Source organism: Filicampus tigris, chromosome 3 (assembly GCF_054856515.1).
Source record: "Filicampus tigris isolate MCC_2025a chromosome 3, RoL_Ftig_1.0, whole genome shotgun sequence".
Taxonomy (NCBI): Eukaryota; Metazoa; Chordata; class Actinopteri; order Syngnathiformes; family Syngnathidae; genus Filicampus; species Filicampus tigris.
The window spans coordinates 27804093-27820722 of NC_141219.1; the positions used below are offsets into that span (position 1 = coordinate 27804093).

General features: G+C 40.8%; 1 protein-coding gene across 1 annotated transcript in view; it reads left to right on the forward strand.

Annotated features, from left to right (window-relative positions):
- Window positions 1-16630, forward strand: part of iqgap1 (IQ motif containing GTPase activating protein 1) — a 54529-nt gene that overhangs the window by 15443 nt on the left and 22456 nt on the right. Inside the window, exons 3-8 of the mRNA XM_086026853.1 lie at window positions 5257-5413; window positions 8574-8651; window positions 10809-10885; window positions 13510-13577; window positions 13917-14030; window positions 14534-14712. Coding sequence (XP_085882979.1) covers window positions 5257-5413; window positions 8574-8651; window positions 10809-10885; window positions 13510-13577; window positions 13917-14030; window positions 14534-14712 — 673 coding nt within the window. The remainder of the gene's footprint in view (window positions 1-5256; window positions 5414-8573; window positions 8652-10808; window positions 10886-13509; window positions 13578-13916; window positions 14031-14533; window positions 14713-16630) is intronic.

Genomic DNA, 16630 nt, shown 5'->3' on the forward strand with positions numbered 1-16630 from the left:
TCGCATTCATGTGCACTTCACGGACCTCTAGGAAAACATCTAATCAAAGCATTACGGCACCTAATGCAATAACCTAGTCTATGGCACCCTCGCCTGTTGAACTACTCCATCTGCAGTCACATCCAGTTAATGGGAAATGTATTGTATTGAATTGTACTGTCATTCCGGTTAGAGCGCCCCGAGCGGTGGAAGAAAAATCCACAGAATAGCCGCACCGGACCATAAGCCGCAGGGCTCAAAATCTAGGAAAAAAGTCGCGGCTTATAGTCCGAAAAATACGGTATATATAATGCTGATAATGACAATAACTGGCAGGAAACAAAAGAAGCAATTACTACTTTACTGTTAGTGTATACATTTTTTGGGAGCGAAATGTGTTGGCTGATATGTTCTGTCAGTTCACATAATGAAGTGTACTTTCATTGTTTGTTTATCGGCCAAAGTGCTCTCTAAACAATGGTGTTGCTGAGCCCATTTGGGGGCCTCCTGCAATAAACAAAAGAATAGTGTTCCACAGCCTTGCAATAACTCATCTGCTCGGCTTATCTGTTAATAAGGCCCTGTAACTAGTTTTAAAAATGCATATTGTTAACTTTAATATAAATTAAGAAGCAATGTGTGTGTCCATGACACAATCATGTGAATAAGGATGCTTGTGTGGATATCAAGTCAGCAAGGTCACTCTAAGTGTCGTGTGGATGTAAATTGTGCTGTAGAACAGAGGAGACATTTCCACAGCAGTGGACTGAAGGAGTGCTGATCTCTTCCTGAAGAGACAGTGGTCAGTCGCAGGCCTCTTCCTATGAGGCTGACCTGTGACCTCAGCACAACTCCAGTTTCCTGCTGCTGCACAGAAGGAAGAAATGTTTCCTTTCAATTGTAGTCGTTTTGTGGAGCCACTTTGCTTGCAGGTGGAAGAAGATTTGGACTATTTTGGCTCTTGAGTTTTCCGGCAGTTGTCATTTGTTGAAACCTCTGTACAAATTGACAACAAAGTTGCTAGGTTGACGAGTACCTTTCACTTCATTGCAAAGCTCTAGTTCTGCCAATTCCTTTTTGACTGTAGTATGACAAGCGTGGTATAATTCTTTATCCTTTGTGTATTTTGACCAAGGAAGAAACCTTTAATTAAGATACCTGGGAACTGTTCTAAATTGAGAAAATGTGGATCATTTCTCAACGAAGGTGCAACTATAACAAATATGTACCGTAGTAGTTAGTGGTGGTTGTTTAGTGTCATGTAGTTTCCTTTAGTTTCAGTCGAATAGTAGACATACCAAAAGACCATTGGTCCTAGACCTGTTCAAAATGGCGCAAAATGTTGGACAGAAAAGCAAGTCATTTAATGGTACCAAAACAATACATTCTTGATAAGATACTATCCTGGCAAGAGTTGTTTTTGAAGCTCTTAAAACGTTGAACTACTGTGTTCTGTGTCCTTTGTTGAGACTTGCAAGTTACTTACTAATTAATACCTCAAATGCATTTTGGCTGCTTTCCATTGTTTTTCAAACCACTTCCAAAAAGCCCAAATATAGCTGCTGTCTTGCAGATTTAGTAGTGGGTGTGTCCGTGTTTGTGTGAGGCTGGAAAGGGTGTGTCGCCTGATAAAGGAGCCATTAGTCTTCGTGAGGCCTTTCTCTGCTCCAGTGCATAGTGAAAGGGGGAGTTTGTTCCTGTCTGGCAGGGCCAGGAACACTACAGGACAGCCACCCCAACTTCAATAGAATGCCTGTGTTGGAGACCCTGCTTCCCAATATCCCCAGAGAGGAGTTATTTCAGCTGGTCTGTGCCGAGCAACATGTTGCTGTGTAGGCGTGTGCATGTATGAGCTCCCAATATCTCAAATGACTTGATATGAGAGAAAAGTAGTTTAGGATTATGACTAGACTGGAATAGAGTGTGTCACCAAGGAGTACGCATAGCTCTACTTGTGGAAATAGGCGAGAGATAGGTCTATATGTAGAAAATAATTCTTTAAATGCTGTTGCTTGACAAAGCCCTTCATTATGGAAGAGCGGGAGTGTTTTCTTAGCAGTACGAAAAGAGCGAGACTGTTCCTATTGCCAAAATGCTAAGTGTGACCTCACTTTGTCTGCCTTCACTCTGAGTTTCCTTGCCAGCAAAGATAACTTCAAGGCTTTCCTAATCAGAGTTGATATAAGGTCTTACTGTAAATAATCTAAATAGAGCATCAGCGGAGGGAACAATGTATGATTAATAAAATGCTGATCTAAATCTCAACTTGGCTAAGATGTTTGATTTTATTCTTTGTAGTGTGGTTGGGCGAAGATGATATAGTTTTCACTTTCCTGTGCCCTATTTGAATGTCCTTTCTCCCTTGCCAGTAATCTTAACTTTACAGTACAACATAGTATCAGTAATACCATGACGAAGCTCATGTGCAGCTCACAGAGCAAATAATGTTCATCTGTCCTTGATGTCTGAAAGTGGATATGGCGTCATACTCTAGATGTCCTAGTCATCACATTTTTTGTGCAAGTCTTTCCTGAAATATCCTTCAGATTTATTCAGACCATCATGTTGCTTTTTTAGAACACATGTAGTTAGATAAAATAAGCCTCCTGAATGTGGTAAATCGAAACGGTTCTCCTCCATTGTTGATGTTTATCATAACTGCCTTGTTTGGGCTCATTAATTCAGTGCAGTATGGTTTTTGCACTTTCCCTGTGCTGAGTGGCAAACTGAATTCCCCAAAATGTAGCAAGTAGAGCTGAGCTAAGATGAACCTGTTTAAGACAAGCATTTAACATCAGCCACATGTTCCATTGCAAGATAGAGCTGGATCAGTAATTAAGCTTCCAACTAATTTATCACTGTGTCATTGAAGCTCTTATTTACAGGTTCTCAAATGTGTTTGCTATAATAGTAATTTGTGCCCTTCAACTTTAAGATCGTCTGACATTTCAATAACAAAAAAAAGGCATTGACTCAACAATTTAAGCGTGCTAAATGTTGACCTACAGAGTCGCTGATAATTTTCTTAATCTTTTTTCAGTGTTGGCCAACATGACACATTTTTGCATGTTTCACATTGTTTACATAACTTCATTGATTTCATCACCTCCATTTGAATGAAACTATATGTAGCCACAGCTGCCAAACAAAACAACAAACCTGTGAAAGCATGTGGCTTGTGAACCTAGAGTCAGAAGGTTGTTCAGAATGTTTAGAAAATAAAACTATGCAAATACAATAATTTGTTGAAATCCCTCTTTGACAAATATTGTAATTCACGTTAGTCACATGCACACATGTACACATGCATGCATAATAAATATTTCTAAACAGATTAATTTAAGCCCAAATTGAATTGTTCTGCTTAAAAGAAGTACATTTAGTTCCACAACTGAACTTGTTTGGTCCACAGTTACCAGGTGGTGAAGACATGAGGTGGTGGAATTCAGTTACACCAGGGTGAGCCATGTAGGAGAGCTCAGCAGGTCTCCCCAATGGATGAAGGCTGACACAGGGCAAGAATGTGCCTTCACAATATGACCTAAACGAAATGAAATGTGACACATGCTGGGAACTCCGGATGAGAGGTTAAACTGGGTTGGGATATTTGTGTTAAAGTGAAGGAGCCTTTGGAGTGGAATGATCTATGAATTTTAATTTGAAAAAGGCCATTATTAAGCATCTTGGCTTCAATAGAATTTATTGGTCTATGTGACACTTGTGTTCTTTTTTTTGCTTCTGCCATTAAGGCCTAAAGCGCCTGGCTCAACAGCTCCCCAAAACCTAAGGTCGCCTTTGGAATTACCCTTGAAAACCAGAAGTTTTCCCAGAAATTCAACACTTACAGAAAAAAAAATATCTCAGCCCAGAAACATAATTCCAAAAGAATTAGAGAGCTTAGACATGCAGGCAGAGGCAGAGTTTATTATTATTTACTGTTTCAATTCATGATGTAAAAATAACGTGTCAGTGCAAGAGAAGCACTATTTTAGTTTAAAAAAAAAAAAAACAAGTGGTAGTTACCATCCTCTATTCTGTTACAAAGACGTCAATATCGTCATTGTTTACAAACCATATCATATCCACTGGTTCAAAGTCCACAAGCGCATCGCCTATATATCACTACCGTTACTTATTTCAAAGCTCCCGGCGATCAACGGCGTCCGCCATCAGCATACGGCTCGAAAAAAAAAAGTGTGACATCCTCCGCAGTCTCGCGACACCGTCACGTCACATGTATATTCTGATGCATTAAATTGGCTAAGAGACGGAGAATTGGATTAAAAAAAGACAGACGGATCCGCTCTCCCAGCTTTAAAGGTAGAAAGATGCAACAGCGCAGTTAAGTTAAGAGGAAGTCAACCCAAAAACGTTCTTTACAATATTATTTTCTGTGTAGCCCCACTACACTAAACACAGCATTCTGGTTGATATTATGTTTGTGGAATATGAGTTAAAGGGGAAGACAACGCATTTTTTTTTTTTTTTTGCAAGCCCACTAGTTGAAACAAGGCATTCTGAGAAATATTACATTTGTGGAATAAGTTTTAATGCACTCGTTTTAGCCATCTCTGGGGACAGTCATTTTGTTTTCTGTCGACTGAAAATGACATCACAACTGCTCACAACGACCAATCATGGCTCAGATTCAGAAAACAGGTCAGCCGTGAATGGTCGTTGTGAGCAGTTGTGATGTCATTTTCAGTCGACAGAAGACAAAATGGCAGCCCCCAGAGATGGCTAAAAAGGAGTGCATTTTGCTGCATAACTTATATTCTACAAACGCAAAATTAATCAAAATGCTGTGTTTCAACTAGTGGGCCTGCTGGGAACATATTCTTGAAAAAAATATGTTTGGGTTGACTTCCGCTTTAAGAAGTAAAAGCAAAGTAAAAGGAGCGGCCATTTTCTCACTTGTTGTCAACTGAAAATGACATCATAGTTGCTCAGGGCTCAGGTAAGGACCAAATATACCTCAGCTTCAGAAAACAGGTGACCCGTGATTGATCGTTACTTGAGCCCTGAGCAACAGTGACAAAATGGCTGCCCTCTGAGATGACTCAAAACGGGCGGATTTTGCTGCTTAACTCCTATTTCACAAACAAAATATTGATCAGAATGCAGTGTTTAGACTTGTGAAGGCGCATTGAACATATTATAAAGACATTTTTGAGGTTGACTTCCACTTTAAGTCTGGCATTGAATGATTTGTAATACAAGCTTGCAATAACTTAATAAGAAATGACTGACATGGGTGTCATGTTGCTCCCCTTGCAGATGGATGGAGGCCTGTTTGGATGAAGAGTTACCGCCAACCACAGAGCTGGAGGAGGGTCTGCGGAATGGAGTTTATCTGGCCAAACTCGGCAACTTCTTTGCTCCACGCACCGTCTCCCTTAAGAAAATCTATGACCGGGAGCAGACACGTTACAAGGTGATGGCAACATTCATATTTCAGCAAATTTGGTATTCATTATAATGTTGTAAAAAGTCCACACCTGACACTAACTAGCTTTAAATGCAAAAAAGAATCTACTGACAAAGGCAAGGCAAGCCAGCTTTATTTATATAGCACATTTCATACAAAAGGTGAATCAATGTGCTTCACATAATTAATGGTGTCATATTTGTCGGACCATAAGGTGCACTTAAAATCCTTTAAACTTCTCATAAATTTACAGTGTGCCTTGTAATTCGGTGCGGCTTTTATGGATATTGGCGTTTCAGTTCATCATCTTTGATTCAGATCCCTTCCTATTACATTCACGTTCTCATCCATATCTAATCGCAAGCAGGCATCCATGTATTTCGTCATAGCTCCTTCCGTGTCTAAGAATCATGAGAAATGTAGTCCCACTAGCCTAATGCCGCGGTCAAACCGAATGCAAGCCGAGCATTTCTTGCGTTTCTAATGTTACAATGTAGGACTGCGCTACAATCGACACAGCCGCCAATAGCCGCCCGGACCAAGCTAAAGAGGTAGGATCATGGTGAATGCATTGACTTGTTTACAGATGTTGAACTGTCAACCAAGATAGCATTTAGCATTAGCCAAAGTAATAGCACAATCACCGGTTTGACAACCGACATTCAAACTTTTTTTTCCGACTGTTGGAGGAGCCCCTTGTCTTCTCAGCTCGACCCGTGCTTGTAGTTGCACGGCAAGTGAGACACGCGGCGCTACCCAATGTTTCATGTCCGGCCAATCTATCAAATAAACATACGGTACAATTAGAATAAACTATTTAATAGGGATGGGAATTTCGACTAATTTGCCCGCCGACTAATCTCAAATTTTATTTGCGACTAGTCGACTAGACAAATTTTATTTGCGACTAGTCGACTATTTTATAAGCAAGAAAACTTGAAATTTAATACATTGAATTCAAAGTTTAAAATGCAAATGTTTTGTGTATTTACAGTAGGGGCTATTTTAGCCCAAACATTCAGGACAGTTTGTCAATTTAAATCCTATTGATGTAACAATAATTGACTGAATAAAAGTGAACAATTGAAAGAGAAATACATTTCTGATGGTACCGACTCCCAGTCCAGCAAGGGTCTCATTCGCCATGTTAGGTGCATTATCATGCACACAGACAATGGCTTTATTTTCGAGTGCCCACGTACCCATCACACTCCGCAGGAGAGCAGCCAAGTTTTCAGCTGTGTGTCTTTCCTCCTATGCGCATGAAGCACACAGCTGCGGAGATGTCTTTCGTCCACATACGTTATACACGTCATAGTCATGTAAGATTTGGTGGCTATGGACGTCCATCCGTCTGTAGTTATGGCCACATAGCTGACGTGCTCAAACGCTCGTAGTATCCACTCTTTCATTTGGTTATGGCTACCCTCCAGTTGGGGCGTTATTGTTTTGCGATTTGGCACCACGTACTCAGGCTCGATATTCAGCATTAATTTTTCAAACAGTTTGCCCTCAACAAAAGAAAGCGGCAGCATATCGCGTCGTTTTACAAATTAGTTGAGTAATCTTTGCTGTGCGGTGAGCATCGCAGCGCCTGGCTGGAACAAACGCTCTCATGCTCGTCTGCCTGGCTCCGCCGCCATCGACCTGCTGGTTCACATCGAGATTTACTTGTGGTTTCTCATCGCTCCGGGAGAGTGGTTGTAAGCGAGTTTATGCTTACAAAGCCTACAAACGACCTTGTTGTCATCTGCTGCATCAAAATAGTGCCAAACCGTGCCGTTGTTTTTTGTGGTAGCTTCGACATCTTCAGAATGTACTTTTCTTCCCCAAACTTAGTGTCCCCGCCCCCTACTATGTGTAAGAGTGGGCGGGGGGAGGGGAGTAATTCTCTCTCTTGGTGCTCAGCTTGTTTACCGAGGCAGAGGCGTGAGGAACAATTTGCGTGGTACTAATGCAGCGTTTAACCGACTAGTAAAATACTAAACGTTAAATAAATCATAGACGGTTAAACGACTAGACGCACACATCGCTACTATTTAACATACAGTTGGTTGTTTCACAAAGATAATGACCCTTACAACCCGGTGTGCCCTATGTATGAAAAGGTATTAAAATAGACCCGTTCGTTGGTATTGCACCTAATAATAGGCCGACCGTCCGTGCGGGGTGTGTGTGTGTTAATAACTTGGAGGAGTGCAATGCTACAGTAATAAACCACAGGCTTTTTTTCACCAGTATTGAATGACTTTTTAGCCTGAGCAATGCGCTTAGCCACCAAGTGGTGCGCTCTCAAGGCATGTACATTTGTTCACAAATCAGCTTCGTTCGTGTGTGGTAACGACTTGTCGCCGTAAATCCACATTTCAAATAGGTCTTCTGGCATTGTCTGTGAAATACACCTTTTTCTTCTTGGGCAAAGGCTCATGTGTTGAATTCTCACAGTGCCTTTTTCTCATTGCTAAGAAACTTGCCAAATCTGTTTAATTATTTTACTCATTTTGCTAGCTTCTGGGTTTAATATTAGTATCAATCTGGTCACTTTTCAAAATAACATCTTTTTCAGCCTCGGATAATAAATAAACCAGAAGTACTGTATTTGTTTTTTTCTTTCATCTGTGTAGCCCGGGCCCACTGGTGTACTGTATCTGTTTAGAACATCCACTTAAGTTACCCAATATGCTTTCTTGACTGATAAAGGGCTGTATGCAGACAATTGAATGAAGCAAACCTGTATGAGTCATGTGCATGGTGCTAATCATTGCTAAATTTTTGTTCTTACGTCACACCGTTTCTGAGTGCCATGAATGAACATACAAGTATTGTTGAACATGCCATTATTGTTCTTGAATGTTTTTTGCCTACATCACCAAAAGGGACTGAGCTTGCATAACATTACTGCTGGGTGGAAATTTCCTGTGTCGAAATCTGGTCAAATTTACATTTATTTCACAAATCGATACTATTTGGCAGTCCCCACCTGGATGTGTTATTTTTACAAAGTATTGACCGATCTAAAGTGTTGAAAATGGCTTGCTCTCGCTGACAATGCAATGCTAATGCCATTTTTGTTTTGTTTTGTACGGTGCTGAACGTGTGAAGTTCAATGGAGCCACATTTTTCTACTCTGATTATTGTTTTAACTCTTTTACCTTATCTCTCACAGGCAACAGGTCTCCATTTCAGACACACTGATAATGTCATCCAGTGGCTCAATGCCATGTCGGAGAAGGGGCTACCAAAGGTGAGTAACACAAATGTTTTTGTGTTACCTACGATGATACAGTTTCCACCTCAAATTACGCAAGACATATTTAGTTGAGTAAATGAAAAACACCAGTTTCTTTCTATTTCGGCATTAGCAGCTCAGCAGTACACCCTGGAGTGGGCAGATTAGATTGCCAGGCAATCACAGGGCACGCAAGTAATGATTATTATTTCTTCTTCCTCATGTTAATAATACTTTTGAATTATACAGAACCTTTTAATGAAAATGTGTTTTGCCAAACATCTTTATTTCAAGAATATTTGTTTTGCAGCAATTGCTGATAAAGTGCATGCTGATAAAATTGCGTTTGTGGAATAAATTTTAATCCACTCCTTTTTAGCCATTTCCGGGGGCGGCCATTTTGTCTTCTGTCGACTGAAATTGACATCACAACTGCTCACAACGACCATGACTCAGATTCAGAAAACAGGTCAGCTGTGATTGGTCGTTGTGAGCAGTTGTGATGTCATTTTCAGTCGACAGAAGACAAAATGGCCGCCCCCAGTGATGGCTAAAAACTAGCGCATCTTGCATCTTAACTTATATTCCACAAACACAAAATTAATCAGAATGCCGTGTTTCAACTAGTGGGCCTGCTAGGAACATATTCTTGAAAAAAATATGTTTGGGTTGACTTCCGCTTTAAGGATCATTAGCTGGCTAATTTACTATTCGATCCCGCTGTGGACACGCTTCAAATTGCGCCACTAGTACTTTACTACTTACCCAACTTACCCATTGCGAGTCCCGGGGTTGGTTTTGTCGTATTGTATAATTATTTGGGTCCAATGGACGGCCAGAAGTCGCAGTCAAGTTATTTATTTTCCACACTTCCCTTCGTTCACGGCCTTCAAAATAAAAGCATACCAGCAAACCACTATACACAGCAGGTTTTTCTACGGCGTATTTCCGGAAGTAGAAGACCCCATAACTGCATGAACTCCACCTTGATGTGGCAGCGTCGTACTTGAGTGCTACGCGCAGCTCAATATACTCCCGGACACAAGTTGTTTTGAAACAGTTGAGTTCCAAGTCGGGGGGTGTCGCTTCAAAAAGACAGCGACAACAATGGATATCGTGCCTGCTACAACCATAAAGGGATCGAGATGACTAGACTATGCATTTAATTTTATTACCAAACTAGTTTGCTTTTGCAGCAGCAACGAGCTGCGTGCTGCATCCTCTCTCTCCTCTCCGTGTGGGAAACTGTATGTCATTGCAACATGTGACATAATGGACCGATCAGAGTAGCAACAATTTCTTAAGGGTGCGTGGCATGTGTTGCAGACCTGTCGCCAACAGCACAATGCGTCGGTCACGTGTATCAATGCGGCAGTTGTCGCTCGCGCCGACGTGGGAGTAGAAAGAAGCCTGGAAAGAAACCTTTTACTGAGTAGGCTGAGATTAAATTTTCACGCCTCGCGACCACGTCAAACGCATGAGGGCCGATTAGTGGGCCGGATTAAAATCCACTTCCAGCCATGCTTAGTCCAGATTCATCATCAAAACGCCCCCCCACCCCAAATGTGGGCATCCGGCTGGGCCGGAGGGTCCGACCGGTCCGGCCGGTCCGGCCCAGGGACGGACTGCCCAGCTCTGACGTTAGTACTTAGTTAAAAAGGAAACTAAACAGCACACACACAGTCAGTCAGTTTAAGACCCAGCTACTGCATCTAAAGGTTTGTCTGAATGTTCCTGTTTTAAATTCATGTAATGTGCAAAAAATAATGTGGTTCGGACGAGTTTGTACCATAGCTACCCTGAACTACCCATGAAGTTCAGTAGTTAAGATCTTAATGTTTTGACTATTATGCGTTGGATCGCAGCCCTAAAAAAACACATTGGAGTTTTCCTCTCCAATGAGCAGAGATTTGATGGGATATCATATTTTGTAGAACAGTGAAAGCTTTGTGTAAGACATTGAAAAGTGGTATCGCAAAGATTAAGACAAATTGTGACCACCTTTGTGACCTGTTTAGCAACACACCAAATGGTATATTTATCTCAATCTCAGCGTGTGACATGGAATTGAACACATTGAACTCATACTTGCAGGACACCTCCTGTAAGAAATATTTGTACTTCTATCATTATATTATAGCATGAATTGAATCATTGTTTCTGATGTTTCAGATCTTCTACCCCGAGACGACAGACATATATGACAGAAAGAACATGCCACGCTGCATTTACTGCATACATGCACTAAGGTACTCCCTCAGTTTTTGAACGCTTCTCTTCATTTCAAAACCGTGTCTGATTGTTCAGTTTGCACATAGGCACAGGCCTTTAGACACTGCAAATGAATTCCCTTTGTGAGTTTGAAGACTCAAAAGCAGGGACGTGAGGCAGGTGTGTACTCAAAAATAAATGTAATTTAAATAGAACACAAAGACAAACAAGATACTTGGATTGATTAAAAATACAAAATCAATAGAAGTCCAAAATAACAAGGTTCAAAGTCACAAAACAAACACTAGGAAAACAATTTGGCGAGACAACGAAACACCAACAGGAAACACGTCGTGACTTGGACAATGAACCGATATGAACTCAAAGGAAACTAAATACAAACAAACTGAGGAGAAAACGAGGAACACCTGGACAAGAGACAAGTGGCTGAGGGAGCTGATTGGTTGGCACAAGGAAGCATGTTGACATGCACAGGTGGACACAATAAAACCTAGTGAGACAGACTATTGCGGAAAAGGGACACTAGGAAAACATGAGAAATCTAAAATACCCAAAACAGAATATGATACCCAATTTGTTAATTGCATTAGTTAATTTGTCATTTGCATTACTATTAGGAAAAATAATCAAATTGTGATTTTTTTTTTTTTTTTCCCAGCCTCAATGTTGCCATTCTGATTTAATTTGCAGTTATTTTAACATGGTCCACTTCCCATGATTTTTTTTGAACAGATTTGTTTGCATTATTGTTATAATCTGACATATGATTTATTTATGTTTACGCCACACTTGTTTGGTAGAATTTGGGCAAGTTGTCATAGTGAACGCTTAAAAGCCTGCAAATCAGTGTTTAATAAGTTAAAAACTCTAATTGAAGTAGATAAATAAACTGCATCACATATTCATTTGTAGTTTATTTACCTTTTAGCGAAAGCCTAACCTATAAAGACCAAAACATTTAAGTGTAATAAATCTGATATTCTTTATTGTATTACAGATTTATTTATTGCTCGTGCTTTCATGTTTCATGAAACAATTATGTAAACATGTGAACTGCACTTCTTAAGCACTGAACTTATCCAGACACAATATAAATGAAAATACAATTATATCCCAAATAAAATATACCAGTACTGGCCAACTGAAATGACAGAGAGTTTTTTTCTTGTTTCCAAAATTGCTCTCGTTGTGATTTTAAAATTGCATTATACTAAAATTGCACTCTTTGTGATTTGAAAATTGCATTATGCTACAATGTGGTGTCGATTTGAAGCAAACCTCTTAAATCGATTGTTTTCATTATCTTTAAGAGCCCAAAACACTGTGGATTCCTCTGTGGTCTGCTTACACCAGAACATTTTTATTGTGCATATTTTTGTCATGTGAAGTGTGGGGTGTTTCATTAAAAAAAAAAAAAAAGGGAGGAGTCAATGCAAGCATATTTTTTTTCAAGAATATGTTCTCTACAAACCCACTAGTTGAAACAGGGCATTCTGATAAATATTGCGTTTGTGGTATAAGAGTTAATCCACCCATTTTTAGCCATCTCAGGGGGCGGCCATTTTGTCATTTCTGTCAACCAAAAATGACATCACAACTGCTCTGGGCTCAGGTAACGACCAATCATGGCTGACCTGTTTTCTGAAGCTGAGCAGTTGTGATGTCATTTTCAGTCGACAGAAGTAACAAAATGGCTGAATCCTGAGATGGCTAAAAGTGGGGGGGGGGATTTTGCTGCTTAGCTCATATTCCACCAACGCAATATTAATCAGAATGCCGTGTTTCAAGTGGTGGGGAACATATTCTTGAAAAAAATATGTTTGGGTTAATTTCCTCTTTAAGTTTCATTAAGTATAGAGTCCTTTGTTTTAGTAGGACAGCACCTCAGATGAAATAGATGCAATCACTCTCAGAATTAGAGTATAGAGATGACATGGTCGCCAGCCAATCACAGGGCACATATACACAAACAATTCTTCACGCTTGGCAACAGTGGACTCTATGCGCGCATTATTTCCGCATTTAGGATACGCAGGCGTGCTACCTTCCGGTCGCTAGTCCAACGCATAGCATCAACCTCTTTAAAATATACACGCAGTCTGCTGAAATGATGTCAAGTTACCGTAAATGACATATTACCTTATAAATTGCTCCAGTTATCCAAGTGTTGGCGAAGCGATCAAAGCACCATATATGATTTAATGAGCCATTTGCTGTATCACAGTACATACAGGTCTGTGTGAACATAGACTCGCATGTCTTATTTTGACAAGTGCAACCCAACTTTGTTTACAGGGCATAAAAACGACCACAAAATATAATAGAATTGAAAACCTTTATTGTCTCGTTCCATGGCGCCGATGCAACAAAATGTAGCTGATGAAAACATAAAAGACAACCAATAATGAAATAATAATAACGACAAGTGCAGGATGAGGATAAATGTTCCCATGGACATTCATGATGGAGCGGTCGACATCATTGCAGGCTATTCAGACTGGTCCAAAACTAAAATATGTTGCCATGGTGAGGAGATGGCAGCTGTTCTCCTTATTTTTGTAATGATAAAAAAAAATATGACTGCGCAAAGTCTTGCAGTTGCTAATTCGATGTTTCATCTTTTGTTTTTGTGCTTTTCCAGCCTGTATCTGTTTAAGCTGGGCCTTGCACCGCAGATCCAGGATCTCTATGGGAAAGTGGATTTCACTGGTAAGACTGTGAACCTGTGAACAAGCCTCCTTCTGTCTGTGATTCTGTGAAATTGGCCACATTGGCACAGTTAACATGCATGTGTTGAATGTATCTGTATACTGTGTTTGAGACGAAAAGCGCAGAGTTGGCCTTTCATGTTCTCCAGCAAACTGATGTACAAGAGCTTCTGGAAATGTCAAAGTCATTCGTAATTGTGAGAGCTTTTCCTGTGTGTGAAGTTACTGCTGCACTCGGTGCCAGAGCCAGAATGCACATTATCGTACATAATCCAGGGACAGTCTGTCTTCTTAGTGTCCCAGCTCCCTACCCAAGCCCACGTGCTCTTCTCTTTCCCAGAGGAGGAGATCAACAACATGAAGAGCGAGCTGGAAAAGTATGGGATCCAGATGCCTGCCTTCAGCAAGATTGGTGGAATCCTGGCCAATGAGCTTTCGGTGGATGAAGCTGCATGTGAGAGTTGCTCAGATGTCAAGGGAGGGGTGGTATGGTTTCCCATTAACCCCATGAATGCCAATATTGACTCTGTTTACATTCATGTTCAAGAAGATATTTACCACCTTTATCTGTGGCCTAATTTGATTTAATATGATCTTTTTTTAAAATCAAAATTGACCACCTTTTCATGATGGTTTATGGAGAAATACAACTAAATAAATAAGCAGACAGAACATTTGCTGCAATGAATTTCAATTATTGCATTCCTAAGGGTCATTAGTTTTACTGTGTACCCGCAAGGAAGCTATTAAAGACAAACAAAAGTGATGTGAATGCGATGACAATGCAAAAAGAATTGTTCTGCTCGTTTTTTTTAAACAAGAAGCCATCCTGAACTATCAAGTACTGATCAATAATTTTCATTTATATTTATGATCTTTAATAAAGAAAATGAAACAAAAGCCCTTCCTGATTCATGTGAAGCCACTTCCTCACCAGGCGTCCCTTTTCACCCTCAGTACACGCCGCTGTGATCGCCATCAACGAGGCTATCGACCAGGGCGTCCCAGAGGGCACAATGGCCGCCATGCAAAATCCCAACGCCATGCTGGTCAACCTGGACCACAACTCTGCCCACCAGTATCATCACACATTGTACCAGGCCAAGGGAGTGAAGGTGGCCAGTTCGCGCAAACGGGTATGACGTTACAATACAATACAATACAATACAATTTTATTTATATAGCGCATTTCATAACAGCTAGAGCTGTAACAAAGCACTTTACAAACAATACAATAAATAAAAAAACAATAAAAGGCTGTGATACACGTATTGATAAATATAGATATAAATAAATATTATATAAGATGTAAATAAAAGTATAAATAAAGCCAATAAATTAACAGAAAACACTATATACAATTGACACCGGAAAAGAGCCGAACATTTCAGGTCTGATCAAAAGCCAGAGAAACGAAATGTGTCTTCAACCGGGTTTTAAAAAGGGACAGAGAGGGGCTTGCCTAGCAACCAATGGGAGGTCATTCCAGAGGGAAGGACCAGCAACAGAAAAGGCTCAATTCCATCTGAGGCTCCGATTGGTCCTCGGCACCTCGAGCAGCGCCTGGTCCGCAGACCTGAAGCTGCGGGAAGGTGCGTAGGAGTGGAGGATTTAATGGCATTTAATGATTTAAAGACAAATAGGAGAATCTTAAATTGAACCCTGAAATGCACTGGGAGCCAGTGAAGGGAGGCCAGAATTGGTGTTATGTGCTCGATCCTCCGGGCTCCAGTTAGTAGGCGGGCAGCAGCATTTTTGACCAACTGGAAACGTTTGTGGGAGGACTGGCTGACTCCAAAATATAGTGCATTGCAGTAATTTAGCCGAGATGTAACAAAGGCATGGATGACTGTTTCTAAGTGCTGATGGGAAAGGAGGGGCTTTACCTTAGCCAGCTGTCTAAGGTGAAAGAAGCTCGACTTTACAACAGCGCTGATTTGCTGGTCCAATTTAAGATCACTGTCCATTTTGAAACCCAAGTTGACTGTTGGCTTTAGGTATGAAGACAGCGGGCCTAGGTCAACAGGGTGGGATGGAGACGAGCCACTGGGACCGAACTCCATAACTTCTGTTTTATTTTCGTCGAAATTTAGGAAATTCAGTGACATCCAGTCTTTGATGTCCTCTAGGTAGGACAAAAGTGGTCTTAAGGAGAAAGCCAATTTTTTTCTTAGCGGGATATAGATTTGACTGTCATCCGCGTTGCAGTGGAAGAAAATACCGTGTTTTCTAAGGATGGAACACAGGGGCAGCAAATACAATGAGAACAGCAATGGCCCCAAATTAGAACCCTGTGGAACACCATACGATAGAGGGGCAGAGCTGGACTCAGAGGAACCTAGGCTAACAGAAAAAGTCCTGACAGCTAGATCGGATCTAAACCACTCTAGAGCGCATCCACTAATGCCTACTTGCTAATGCTAATGCTAACGAGTCAAAACAATACTGTGGTCTACTGTATCGAAAGCTGCAGTCAAATCCAACAAAACGAGACAGATGTGGTCTCCAGTGTCATTTGCCAGGAGGACGTCATTAAAAACACGTAGCAGGGCTGACTCTGTGCTATGCATCTTCTTGAATCTTGATAGGAAAACTTCCATGACATTGTGTTTATCAAAGTAAGATCTTAGCTGTGAGTGCAACCACTTTTTCCATAATTTTAGACATAAAAGGCAGCATGGAAATGGGTCTAAAATTTGAAATCACAGCTTGATCAAGGCCACTTTTTTCTGCAGGGGTTGCACTACAGCATGCTTAAAATCTTGGGGGACCACACCAGAAGACAGGCTGCTGTTTATAATGGCCAAAACCGATTTACCAATTGTCGGGACAATCTCCTTAAAGAAGTGTGGGGGAATGGAGTCATAAGGGGAGCCCGATGGTTTCATATGGCAAACCACTTCCTCCAAAAATGTCAAAGAAACCATCTCAAAGGAATCAAACACTGCTGAACAAGGAGCTTGGACAGAGTGGTCAAATGTGACGTTTGAAACAAGAGACTTAGCTGTGGCAACCTTGTCAATGAAAAACTGCAAGAATCTATCACACATTTCA